The sequence below is a fragment of the Magallana gigas genome, chromosome 10 (genome assembly GCF_963853765.1).
Source record: "Magallana gigas chromosome 10, xbMagGiga1.1, whole genome shotgun sequence".
NCBI lineage: Eukaryota > Metazoa > Mollusca > Bivalvia > Ostreida > Ostreidae > Magallana > Magallana gigas.
The window spans coordinates 21,181,089-21,195,378 of NC_088862.1; the positions used below are offsets into that span (position 1 = coordinate 21,181,089).

Consider the following 14,290-nt stretch of genomic DNA (forward strand, 5'->3'; position numbering starts at 1 on the left):
TTTTTTAGTAATACTGGCTTGGTACTGTCTAACGATGCTGGTTGGCAAATTAGAGGTAGAGGATTTTTTTTTATGTGTAAATGAATATGAAATAAAACTACAGTATGTAGTGGGTAAATTTTTTTTTTATATTTGCAAAACCCCAAAATGTGATAATGCTCTATGAAATAAATCAATTTTCACTTTGAAGACATGCATAGAACATGAAATTATTACTGATGTAAAGTAATATACAGAGTGACATACATGACTTAATGAATAAAAAAAAGGTTTATCCACATTTTTTCAGGTCACGGATCAATGATTGGATGCAAAACTCGAAAGGTGGTAGGCTATGACGTAATGGCAAAGACATGCAGAATATGTAAGAGTGCTGAGCTCCACAAACCTGAAAAAAAAATATGACTGCAGAAAGAATTGGGAAGGAAGCTCAAAATCAATGGAACCATCTATGGCCGTAAAAATCCTCAAAAGTATTGAAAACAAAGGACACAAGGTGAAAACTTTAGTGATTGATGATGATACCAGTACCATACATAAAGTGAGATTGTAAGCAAATGCTGACATACAGAAATGTAGCGACAAGAACCATACATTCAAGAACTTTACAAATAATCTGTATGCCTTACAAAAAGAGAAATATAAGAGGATACTGAGTGCGAAAACTATAAGTCACAAAAAGAAATGTTTTGCGTATGCTGTGTCATCTAACAAGGAAGATCCTGTGTCTCTTAAAGAGAATCTACTAGCAATTCCACACCACCTGTATGGCAATCATTCTTCATGTCAAATCAAATGGTGTAGATATCCACAAAACGAGGAAACGTACACACCGAAATATCTACCCTATGGGAAATATCTCACAGACTCTAATCTGTTTCAAGATCTTCAGCAACTCTTTACGTCGTTTGCTAATCAGTCAGAGAAATTTTCTTTACTTGAAAGCACTCAACATATTGAAAACTTCAATCATGTTGTTTCCAGGAGAAACCCAAAAAACAATTTCTACTCTGGATCTGAGAGTACCTACAGTGTTATAGTTGCCGCAGCAGTGTGCAAGAAGAATATCGGAGCTCCAAATGTTCTTCAAGTAAATTCATACAAAAGGTTATACCATTTATTGTCTTTGACACAATTGATTGAAAAATAGGAATCTAATATTCAATTTATATGTTTTATTATTACAGATACATGTACATGAAAAGCTAGCTTTGTCTCCTGGATCATGCACTGTTAAAGATACTGAAAGAAGAACGAAGAAAAGGAAATTGAATTTGGACCAGATATCTGCAAAGGAATTCAAAAAGAGAACAGTAGAATTGAAGAAAAAGTCATCGTCTGCAACAACTTCATCTGAAATAAGAGAGGGTGTAACTTATGAGAGTGCAGTTCTTTCACAGACTGGTAGCATCCCTAATGACAAACTCGAGACTATACCTCCCCTCCAGAACAACTTCACCAAGTTCCATTGCGTCCTGATGAATACAGTAGAGACTACTTTGATCTTGAGACAACTGGTTTAGATCAGTGTGTAAAATTGAAACTATCCTGATAAATACATGAAAAAATGAAATTTTCTTACAAACACGTCATCTTTTCTTTTATTTCAGATGCATCATGTGAAATAACACAAATAGCGGCAAGGTGTGGAGATTCTTCTTTCTGCCAGTATGTATTACCATCAGTTGTCATACAGGAGACGGCTTCAAGGATACCAGGACTTACATGTGACGGTTCAACTTTATATAAAAACGGTGTTCCCGTCCAAGCAGTTTCCATACAGAAGTGCTTGACATCATTTCATGAATGGCTAAATAATACACCGGGTATCAATAAACCAATACTATTTGCTCATAACTGCAGAAAATTCGATAATGTTGTTCAATGCAGAGCAATGAGGAAATGCTCTAATATACCATTGCAAGACTGCATTATTGTGATACTCTGCCTATGTTGAAGAATCTTGCATCTTGTAATACCACAAATTCAACTCTGGAGACCCTTGAGCTAGAAATTCTAGACTGTACATATGTGGCACATGATGCACATGAAGACTGTACATATCTACAGAAACTTGTCGAACATCACAGTGCAGATTCCTATTATTGGAACTATACTTTCAGTATGGATTATATGATGCAAGTTGTACTCCAGATTGAAGACTCTAAATGTAACTAGCAAACTTTGATGCCCTTGCTAACGAACAAAACAGTGTCTGAGAGCATGGTGAAAGGATATCTCTCTTTGGCCTTTCAATGCATCATCTGCAGTTAGCATAAAGAGGAGGAGGCTTTGATGGTGTACAAAGTGTACTGAGTGAGTGTTTTCAAGGAAAACCAAGAGTAAGAAAGCGCATTAACATTATTACATCTGTTGTTGACTTTTTGAAAGAAAACTCTTTCTCATACATGATGTAAAGATATTTTCTTTTATTTCCATTATTATAATGCTTGATACAGCACATTTTTATTTATTTTACATTTACATATCTACTGAATGTTTTTATGTGCAGCAGTTAAGTGTTATCATGCTCTACTGAATACAAATTAGCAAAACCTTGAAGTCACTTCTTTTCCCTTATATAAATCTATACGGATGATGATGCATTATCTTTGAAAAACGCATGGAAACAATACATGTAAGTGCTTCATTTATTATTATAATCATTAGTATGAGACTGTAAAATGTCATTTGCTTTAAAATTTAACTTTCAATTTTTGGTACCTGAGGATCGGAGAACTTTAAAAACAATGAATTTGATGAGATATATGCTTGTACAAAAAAATCTTGTCATTGGTGTTACAAGGAAAATAATATGAAAATATCTTAAAATACATCAAGTAAATAATATTGTACTACAGTTGGATTCATAGATCATAGTGACACCATTCCCTGCTACTAAAAAGATAAATGTACAGGATAAAGTATACAAAGAAATTAAAAAAGTACTAGGTGGAAATGACGTTGAACCTAGCTCACTAAAAGATTTAGTGTGAGTAAATTCTGTAATGCCTTATTGTAACATTCTTTGAAAAAGTTATACGAATTCAATAATGATATTTTTTATTGTTATTGTATTGTATTATATTGCTACACTTCTTATCAAATTCTGATGAAAATTCATGTTTGTTGTGCACAGGTATTTACAACAGGTGATAGACGAAAGTCTCAGGTGTGCTGTAATAGCTCCATGGACAGCCAGGTATCAGGATTTCGACTCCGAACTTGGAGGACATAAAATTCCCAAAAATGTAAGACAGCCCAAGGCCAAAAAACCCATTAGATAAATGTATTGGTACCATATAGCTAAAATGCTGCTACATTGATTTGTTTTATAATATTAAAATAGCAAAATTGAGTTTTCCCCTTTGCAAATATGAATTTGATTTTTCTGCTTTTAATCCTAGTAGACGTGCTTATTAAAGCAATATTCATGATTAAATTTTTTAATGTACAGTAAAACACGATATTAACAGCAGATAATAAGAGGGATTCATTATCACTGTAATAATACAATCATGTACTATAAATTCATAATACGGTACTATTTTAAGATTTGTTATAAGCATGTTTGCTGTAACTGTGTTTTACTGTATAGTTTGTTCATTGGTATGTTTATCAGAATTTTTTGGTCTGATCTTTTGTCGGTGTTAATTTTCCAGACACCGGTCATCCATGCTCTTGGTCTTAGTCTACAGAACGAGAAATACTTCCCACTCCCAAACAAGTATGTAGTTAATCCTTTATCATCAATGTTTCTCCCTCTCTAGCATACTTTACGCAAAAGTTACAGAGGTTTTTAAGAAATAAACAAGAAAATATTAAATACATGTAGTTTACTAAGGTTAATTTAAAATTGTCCTTACTTAAGTGGACACATGAAGCCGTTTTAATCAAAGTTATGGCCATTGTTGCTCAGTTGAACAATGTTGCCCATTGGCCTAATGTTTGAGTTTAATTTGACTGCTGTCAACTCTTGCTTAATAATGCTTACAAACATGATATAGTTTTAATTTATATTCATGGTAATTTTTAACAGGTTTGACCCTGATCGATTAAGTGCAGAAAATTCCAAATCGAGACCATCCTACTCTTTCCAGCGCTTTGGATTTGCTGGCAAGAGAAAGTGCCCTGCCGACATCTTTGCCTATGTTGAAGCTACAATAACACTATTTTCTATTCTTAGAAAGTTCAAGATCAAAATGGTGGAAGGTCAAGTTGTGACCCCAACTTTTGGCTTCGTGACTCACCCAACTGAAGAAGTTTGGATCACGTTGCAGAAAAGATAAAATTTATTATGATATGTGTAGAAATTGTTGTGCCATTGGAAACTGTAGTTTGATAAACTGTTATAATGCTTTCATATATGTTGTGGTGGTGAAAATCAGAAATTTTTCAATAATGTTCTAAATTCTGGCTTCTCTGAACATGTTTCATGTTCGTTGGTGTAGCACAGCTTTTTGTAATGATAAGGAAAAAGTTCAAAAACAGAAAAATTTCTTCGAACTATGAAAACATTATGTAGGTAGTTCATTAGTAGAAAACAAAGTTAATATATTTGATATTTAAATAATTGGGTATAAATACACCACATATGTTGCTTGACTCACTTTATGTCAAATATTTTATGTGCTTGCTTCTGTGTATGTGTTAGATAAGTTCTGCAAGAAGGTTGATAGTTGTTTTTCAAAACCTCTTTACATTATGTATACACGTATAAAATATATACATATAAAAGTTGTAAGGTGTCAGAAGAGTTTCTGATTGCGTTGTTTAGTTTTTTAGTTTGTTTTGTAGGTAATCGAGTGCTTAAATTTTTTTCGTTCGCAATATCATCAGAGCTTACCCCCCCCCCCCCCAAAAAAAAAAACCCTTGGCTAAAGGGCATTAAAGGTTGCTTAAATAAAGGACCTGGTCCTTTCATTGAAGAAAAATTGATGTGAAAATTTGGTGCACAATGTGGCCATCCTTGATGCAACTTCCAAGAATCGTTGATGTCTGTTTAAAAAGCACCAGCAGGAGTCGGGGGAAATATTTCAAATGAATGAAATATGTAGAGGGAGTCTTCAGAAGAATGAGGTGGCTGCAATTGTTAATATTCATTAGGAAGCAGATTGGAGCCATTAGTAGTTCAGAAAGATGCTGTTTTGTGGGCTCAAAGTCTGAACACACATGTAGAATTGCAGAAGATTTTTGAATATGTAGCTTAAATAAAGAGAGTTATGATCACACTACTGATTTTTTTTATTTACATATTGTGTATTGTGGAATTGAATTGTATGGTATCGATTATAAATAACATTAGTTATTTTTTTCGAATTTCTTTTATTTACATCATTCAATTTGATCAGTGACCAGTAAGTCTGAGAATGTATGTACATGCACTATATACTATTACTTGTTATTCCTTGGACTGAAATGGCACACTTTCATTGGTTTAAACATGGCACTTGACTGCCTGATATATTGCTACATGTATGTCCCGTAAGAAAGCGTCGGCCATAATACCGAAATTTAATTCTCACCAGAAGGACATAGAGATATATTTACATATATGGAGTATGATTCCCTCTATTTCTTACAGAAACTTGTAGTTAATTCATAGCTCTATAGAAACAGCAAGGCTTATATCTACCTGCTCCGTTTCTCGACTGGTCGAAATCTATGTAGCGGAAGAAAGTGACAGGACTGAAATCGACACGCCCTGTTTATCGATTGGTCGAAACCTACAGCTACCTTAGAAAAATCACGGACTGCACGAAATAATCATGATGATGTCAGACTCAAAGTCTCACAGGAGACGATTTGGCTGTTTCTTTTACCTAACGCACTTATGTACATTAACAGTAGATTAGTGAATTTTTCTTACTTTTTATAATCAATTTATTAATTAGTTAAAAGAAAGATGTAAATAAAAACAATAAAATGCTTTCTTTGATGATTCATGCGGGTTATAAAGGTAGCGGTCATTGCAGAAAAAAATACTGTATTTGTATAATGTATTTTTTTTCCAATGTCGCCACCTTCATATCCCAAATGAATCACCAAAGAAAGCATTTTTTGTTTAAATATCCGGCAGTCACGTGTCATGTTTAAAGCAATGAAAGTGTGACAATTCCGTTACGAGTACGTGGGGTTGCCATGAACTTGTTCTTGAGGAGTTTTCCCCTCGACTGTACACAGTTTTCAGAGTCGTGTAATTCTCCATGACTTTCAATTATTTCAATTCTGCTGTCTATCCTGTCCTTCATGGATTGAAAAAGGAAAAGTTGTGAGGAGTTGACTTTGATATTTGCGTCAGGGATTGCTCGAATAGATTTTTCTACAAGCAGGGTGTATTCAGTGTATGCGTAAGTTAAAACATGTATATGCGCGTCTTTTATTTCATCTCGAGCTTTCATGAAGTTGTTCGCATGTATGTGAATCTGAAATCTATAGAGGTGCTCCTTAAAGCTGTAATGTTCTCTCGTCTCTTTGTATAAGGATAGCGTCCATCTTGAGAGGTAATCTGATACTTGTACCAATCGTTCATGAAGAGGAGATATGTTCTCAGTGCCATTCTCCAGCCTGCTGTAGACATTTTTATTAAAGATAACTTTGAATCGTCAAACCTTGAGATTGCTTCCTTAGCCAGCATTAAATCTTCCTCTAACTTTGCGATGACTCTTGGAAACAAGATTTTTCCTTGTCTGTAATCTTGCTCTGAACCATGACAAATCCGTTTCGAACACTTGCCTGTAATATGAAACAGGGCGGTTGCACATTTTGTAAAACTGCATTGGAAAGGATACTATAGTTAAAGAACAACACATCGCTAAGAATTTCTTTAACCCTACTCAAAATTACGTAATTGTTATAAATTTCTCATTTGATTATAGCATAACCAGTAGTGACTTTGGACATTCATTGTAGCGTTCCAGGTAACAAACATGTGGGTCACCTTGAAATAAACAACTTACCGAAAATTCACACATGTTATTGAAAATAAATACAAGAAATTCGTTGATAAGGTACATTTTAATTCACTTGATTTGCATCTTAAAGATTCATTTCAATTTTATTTAGAGTTTAGAAATTATTTTACATTCGTGTCACTTCAATAACTAAAATGTATATTTAACGGGAAAAGTATTGTGTGCAACATATGCAATTGAAAGTAGAATGTTAGTTGCATGTAAAAGATCCTAACTTTAATTTATAAAAATAGAAAACCAGCAAAAATGTAAACAAAACTTTGAATGAACAGTACATTCTTATTATAATAGTTTTTCAAGAAGGTACTTCAGTTATTAAGTAACTTGCAGTTAATACACATTGATACATGAATTTAGATCCACAGTATAAAATACGTTTACTATTTTTATGTGGCATACAGGCTGCACGATACTACAGACTTAATTGGATCTTATCCCCAAACAATTCATCCGACAGTTTCCCCGGGTGTAGGTGTCAATGTAATACAGTTTCTTCTTGTCCTCACAATTCCCTTGTGGGTTTGAAAGCATCACTACCTTTGTATAGAATGGAATAAAAATTCACTATTTAAAACATTTTCTAGAAGGATAATATTGAGACACTGATACTGCAATATAAACGCGTAGATAAAGAATTAATAAAAGAAAAGATCAGATTTTAGCTTTTGACTAGAAATTAAGATTTTTCTTATGTGTTGATATGATCCATCACCCAAACCTCTTTTAAGTTGAGTCCGATGAGGACAGTGTTTCCGGGTGAAAATGGCTGACCCTTAATGTGGACGGTAGGAACTTCCTTGGAATCATGGACATTGAAGCCGTTTTATCCCTACGGCATCCTGTGGACCGGGCTTATACACGAACTCTGTCATGTGAAGACCACTTTCTCTACCTGCATCAAAGATTTGAAGCTGCCAATGAGAGTAGTGAAGGTACAGAAACGGGCAAAGATTGTCTGCTGATAAAGTTTACTGCATAACTAATTGGTAGACTCAGATCATGAAGGTAATCGGGATACAAGTGCTCAGAAGACGACACCAATATTATGTCGTATAACGTTATACTACATTGTAGTATGTGGCGCTGGACCGAATAACGGTAAGAAATACATCGTGTGGAGATTTTAAAGACGCGCTTCAAAACCTTAAATACTATCCAACGCAGTTTGGGAATTTCTTTTTATACAACTTCTCCATATAGGAGAATACCTCAGGTCAAGATATATTTCTGGTAGAAAACTTACATGCTCGATCCTTACATTGGAAGTTCTTATCAAGGATTCATTCATAATAAAGATTATAGATATAATGTTTATTAAGAATTACCTGTGGTCGTGACACTATTGCTGTATCCATTACGGTTATCCGTGTATGTGTAGCAAACACAATGGTCTGTGAGTTCTTAATCAAAGTCCTCTAGCTGCATGATTCTAGTTGTTTACTCATCTATGTTGCCCTGTCGAAGAAAACCATTTAGGTTTATTTCATGATCTCTATATAAAATATGGAAACTTTTTTTTCTTATATCTAAATTCTATGTGATAGCTTAAAAAAGATCATAGGCCACCTTCAAAATAAGGGGTTGAAACGTCGTCAAATTACATTCATAAACATAAAGTGATACCATTTTTGTTACAATACTGTTAGCTTTTTCAACCGATGATATATGATATATGATATATCACGACATACAGATGGGTTTTTACCAAACAGTTACTTGTCTTCTAATTGAGTAAATGTTAAACTTACTTTTTAATATCAAATAATCCTTTCTGTGTGCTCCTTGTAAGTAAAAAATCTTTTAGTGTTATATTTTCTGCTGAATATTTCATCAGGCTTGCGGCGGTGAAATTACCATGTTCCGAATTCATATCTCCAATCAATTTATATCTCCCCGCCATAGCTACTTTTGAAGCTCTTCAACCAATAAGATTCATTTTTACAATTAGATGTTAATACCTTCGGTCAATTTATACATGTATCTATCACCGCCATAGCTACTTTTGATTCCCAAAAATATGAAGCTTAAGACTACAGTTTTTTTTTACATGTATGTCAATATTGTAAACAAAGATATTTATTTAAAAAACAAAATAAGTAGCCTTGTATTGTTGTTCTTTTAATTTTATTATGCGACCGAGGTACCCTCTATGTCTTTGTTGCATAAAAAATATTGCTAAGCTAAAGCAAACACACTTTCACAGTATATCAATGATATCACAATAAAAGAGTGCGCAGTAGGCATAAACTATTCCATCCCCTTTTTTGTTGAGTCAAATCCCTGTGTATAATATATAAATGGTGCCTGTTTGGGAGGGTAACAGTTGAAATTGACACCCCGAGGAAACTTTTGTCAACCGACACGAAGCGGAGGTTGACAATGGTTCTCGAGGGGTGTCAGTAAAGTTATCTTTAATCTTGTAGCAATTAAACTTTTTCTAAAATACGTTGCCAGTCTAATAGATCGCAATTTATTGACCGGCGGTCCAACAGATCGCAGTCTATTGACTGGCAGTTCAATAGATCATTTCAAACCTGAATGCACATCCAAATAGACGAAAATATTTAATCTGTAATAAAACAACAAAATTCCTTTGATTAGGTAATAAAACGGATTATCAACTGCGTCTAAACCAATCAGATTTCAGTATTTAACATGAAAGTATAACAATAGATATATAGTATCGAAAGCGAAAGAATATTCAGCCAGTTACAAGTATGTTACATATAATGCTAAATATATATTCAAAACAACTTCATAAACAACTACCGATGTACGATAGAAGTTGGCTGAGAAATTAAAAGATGAGTACATACCGTGCTCAAATCTATCTACCCACTCTAAAAAACATGGCGTGTGCCACAGGACAGTAACGGCGTTAATTGATTAAAGTTATCTCCCGTGCCTCATATCTACATCTGTTGAATCCTGCACAAACGCTATATATATATATATATATATATATATATATATATATATATATATATATATATATATATATATATATATGAAATCCTGCACAAACGCTAGGCTATGGCATGTCAAACGTTGCAAAATTCGATCTTTTCCATTTGTATTGTATAAATATTCATTTGTATTGTATGATTTTCCATTTGTATTGTATAATTGTTTATTTGTATTGTATAATTGTTTATTTGTATTTTATAATTTTCCATTTGTATTCTATAATTCTAACTAATTATAGAATACAAACGGGAAATTATACAATACAAATAGAAAATTATAGAATACAAATAAAAATTATACAATATAAATAGATATCATAGAATACAAATGAAAATTGTACAATACAACTGTATACAATTGTATCAAGACGGCTGTGTGGTCAACATATAAACCATCAGACCTGACCAAAACTTGAACAAATGATATACTTGGGCATAATCTTATTTTAGTAAAAGAAAAAAAATCCTTATATTTAAGTTGTATGATTTGGGTATTTCCCTTCACCTATATATAAAGCTCTTTTTTCATAGGAAAGTAAATAAAGTCAAAATATGGCTATGACCATGCAGCCTAAATGTCAACACTTAATCGCATGTAAAATGATACACAATGAATGCGGGTATAGTTCTTTGTATTCCTTTAAATATTCTTCCTTATGTCAAATTCCACTTATAAAATAATTTTTAACACTCCCAGATAAGTCTATTCAGGGTTTTTTTTTTAATTTTTAGATGAAAAAAAGTCTGTTTTGAAAATAAAGAGGGTAGGATTGTGTGTGTGTGTGTGTGTGTGTGTGTGTGTGTGTGTGTGTGTGTGTGTGTGTGTGTGTGTGTGTGTGTGTGTGTGTGTGTGTGTTGGGGGGGGGGGGGGGAGGGGGGGTTAAGCAACCCCTAACCCCTGCGGTTATGGTGAAACGTGCATGTTTTACGTGTACATCATTTTTTCAGGGAAACTTTATATGGGTCATTATCAAAATATGCAGTCTTTTGCGTCAGTGTCAATTTAAAGGGGGAAAAATAATGTTCTGGGGAATATATATAGTACCATTGGATTTTAGAAACCTAAACCTTTATTGTTGAACAAATAAATTGACAATTTTACTGCTTAAAGTATGAAAAATATTATTTGTTATGAGATTTCAGTGAATTTATGTTGTCATTAAATTTTTCCAATGTCTTTAACCTACAATATCTTCAATAATATTGATGTTTATTCAAATAATCACCGTTAATTTTCAAAACAACATTCATATTTTAATTTCTGCTACGCTCCTTAACAAGTTCTCTTTTAAAAACAATGAATTTGATGAGATATATGCTTGTACAAAAAAATTTTGTCATTGGTGTTCCAAGGCAAATTATATAAAAATATATATTTAAACAACCCATTTTTGTGCGTTTTAACCATAGGTGTTTGAATAGTTTTTCGATAATATGTTTTTCTTTTTGTTTTTTTTATCAGGGTCTCTTTTGCCTTGTTTTGCTGTTAAATTTCCCGTCCCTACAGAACGTCAATACCTGTCAGGGAAGGAGGGTTCTTGGGTGCTGAAATATTTCCGGCTCCTGTTTTTATGAGTAGCCGTTTCCTTTTTCATGGGATATTTTAGATAGACCGCTGGGACCCGTTTCACTAAAAGGCGTACGCCCGGCGTAACCTTACGCCTGGCCTAAGTCCGGACTTAAGTCAATTATTTGGACTAAGGTCCGTTTCACTAAAAGGCGTAACTTTGCGCCCGCCTTAAGTTAAGCCAAAAATCTACGCCTAGCCAAGGGTAGTCGTAACTTTTGGCGTAAACATAAAATGATTGCTAATTCTGTTGCTGAGAATATCAGTGCTGACCGTAATATCATAACATCCATTTCTATATCATAATGCTTTCAGTCTATTTTCATGAAAGTCGACTTGGGGTGATATGGACTGTTATAACATTTAATTTATTTAGATCCTCGAGGTCTTTGTTCCAACATCCCCACACTTGGCGGGTGCCCTAGTCAAGGTGTTTCCGGAATGTCTCCTCCTCTACCTGGGGAGTAGCCCGTGTCCCAGTCTGTATAAAAGAGGAGGCAGGAAGACAGCTTCCAGATGACTACTCTTTTATTAATTTAATATGACATTTGAACAATAAATATCAATATTAATTACAATGAAATTTATCAACATTAATATTTATTACAAAAATCTCTGAAAATAAAATATTAGTTGAACCCTCTGAATCTATTAAATTTACATATGAGAATGCGCGCAAGCGTTAAAGTTTATCTTACCTGTATAAAAGAGGAGGCAGAAAAACAGCTTCCAGATGACTACTGGAGAGCCGTGTTTCCCGCACCCCAATTTTATACGCACGGACACTGCGCTACAACATTCTCCTCCTAATAATTAAATGCGATCAAGTGCATACTAATGATCTGACGCACCGTGGTCAGTAGAAGCGTTTTATTTAGATTTCTGACCCGGCGTCGACAGGCTCATCACTGGACTTAATAACACATTTCTCCATGAACATAAATAAACATACGCTATCTATCTAACGCATGTACTTTAACCAATTTCTATAGAATTTCCGTTATGATAGTAATGTTAAATTGTACAATTTATCATGTAAATTTTATTAATTTCATATGAATTTAAAAAAATAGAGAGTTTTGATAGGTGGTACCAATTCTTGAATGGAAATTTTCTTACCATGTTTTATGCACATTCTTTATATTTGCACTTGCCGTTTACATGTTAAAACGACATATTTAGACAATCGATATATAGTTTTCATTCGATTATTTTTATTCAAAAATTTGATTTACGTTTCAAATATTTTAGTAGATTTGGCAATTAATAATGCAGAAAATATACACACACGATGCACATGTAGTGCAAAGGTGTATTGGTATAAGAAATTTGTAGCATCTGCATGTCAAGCATTTCATCCCCTCCCCCCCCCCCAACTTCCACGCAAAATATGTGTGAGCGCGATATTTTGAAATTAAAAACTCTATAAGTGAATTATTGACTTTTATTTTTTCCTCTTTTTTATTTCATTTTTGGTGAGTAAAAGGTGTCATGTTTAGGAAGTTAAACTAAGGTTAATCACAAAAGTATTTTCAGTATTGTTTAAATGTAAATACATACATATGATGAAAGCCCCAACTGTGTTTTAGAGTCGTCCAAAGTCCTTAATTTTTTTTTTATATTAGATATTGTATTTATCATACAACCGATGCAAAACACTGACTCCAGATTAAATAGATTTTATTTCGTAGGTTACATACACCTACTATATATTAACTTAAAATTTATATGAAGCCTCACTAAATATACTAAATACACATAAAAGTGTACTTGGGTTGTTTATCTTGAGTTCACCATATATCGGACACATACATCTTTACCTTGGATCGGATAACTTTGGATAAACATTTACAAATTAAATAAACGTGCATGCACTTATGGTTTGTTTAATTTATTCCTGAATTAGAACTGATGAACGAATTTAACTATCACATTGTCAAAGAAATAGCAATATAGGCATCGTAAAATACGCCATCATTAAAAATTTGGTTACACACATTTTACACAAAGGTAATTTGAATGTTCGGCATTTGAAAGGACCAAGTAAAAATGTACCCTTTCACTTAAATAAATCGAAAAAAAACCTAACTTCTGAAACAAAATGTGTAAAAAAAAATTAGCCTTGGAATTCATCAATTTTACACTGACAAAAATCTAAATATGAAAGTAATAAATATATTTATCCGAACATCTTGGGGGTTTTTTTCCATGAAATAAGAAAATTTCGTTATTTTTCATATCTACTGTATGGTTGTCCGATGCTTGCTTAATATTGTCTGATCAATGGTTAAATAGCTCATTACTGCATGCATTAATTTGCTATATTTTCTATGTTTAAACAAATTCGCTGATTTTCTTTCAATGGTTAAGCAAGAAAAAACCAGAAAATTTAATAAAAAAATATTTATACTCGGGCCATAATTGACGCATGATCAAAAGAAAAATTCCAAGGGTGTTTGAAGCATGGTGAAATCACCGTAGATATCGATAATAAATTAGTTCTGTCAAGTTAATAATTTCAATTAAACATATCCTATATGCTTCATCAAATATATCCTTCAAATAAAACATTTCAGCAAGTTTTGCTGTGTGATTTTGTCACTTAACAGGATTAATTTTTAACAACAATGTACTGAATTAAATGAAACCAATATGCCTTAATACTTCGCGGCTCTCTCTCTCTCTCTCTCTCTCTCTCTCTCTCTCTCTCATGCAAATACAATTGACAAGTTTCTATCGTTCTATCTATATAAACAGTATCTATCTATCTATCTATCTATCTA

The 14,290-nt window shown here is 33.2% G+C and overlaps 2 protein-coding genes across 2 annotated transcripts in view; both read left to right on the plus strand.

The window, feature by feature from the left end:
- Positions 1 to 14,290, plus strand: part of LOC105324376 (alpha-1,3-mannosyl-glycoprotein 4-beta-N-acetylglucosaminyltransferase C) — a 139,142-nt gene that overhangs the window by 64,833 nt on the left and 60,019 nt on the right. The gene's annotated exons all lie outside the window — the stretch shown is intronic.
- LOC105338276 (probable cytochrome P450 4d14) lies at positions 452 to 4,760 on the plus strand. The gene is made up of 7 exons (XM_066073427.1): positions 452 to 549; positions 985 to 1,090; positions 1,188 to 1,487; positions 2,874 to 2,992; positions 3,140 to 3,251; positions 3,663 to 3,727; positions 4,040 to 4,760. The coding sequence occupies exons 1-7, from the start codon at positions 452 to 454 to the stop codon at positions 4,287 to 4,289; spliced, it is 1,050 nt and encodes a 349-aa protein (XP_065929499.1). The 3' UTR covers positions 4,290 to 4,760.

What these genes read in the sequence shown, in the direction of transcription:
- LOC105338276 (XM_066073427.1), top strand. Translation starts at nt 452, where the DNA reads ATGGCCGTAAAAATCCTCAAAAGTATTGAAAACAAAGGACACAAGGTG. An exon ending in GAGCTCCAAATGTTCTTCAA is followed by an intron (nt 1,091 to 1,187) that starts GTAAATTCATAC and finishes TTATTATTACAG; the next exon opens with ATACATGTACATGAAAAGCT. An exon ending in TACTTCCCACTCCCAAACAA is followed by an intron (nt 3,728 to 4,039) that starts GTATGTAGTTAA and finishes AATTTTTAACAG; the next exon opens with GTTTGACCCTGATCGATTAA.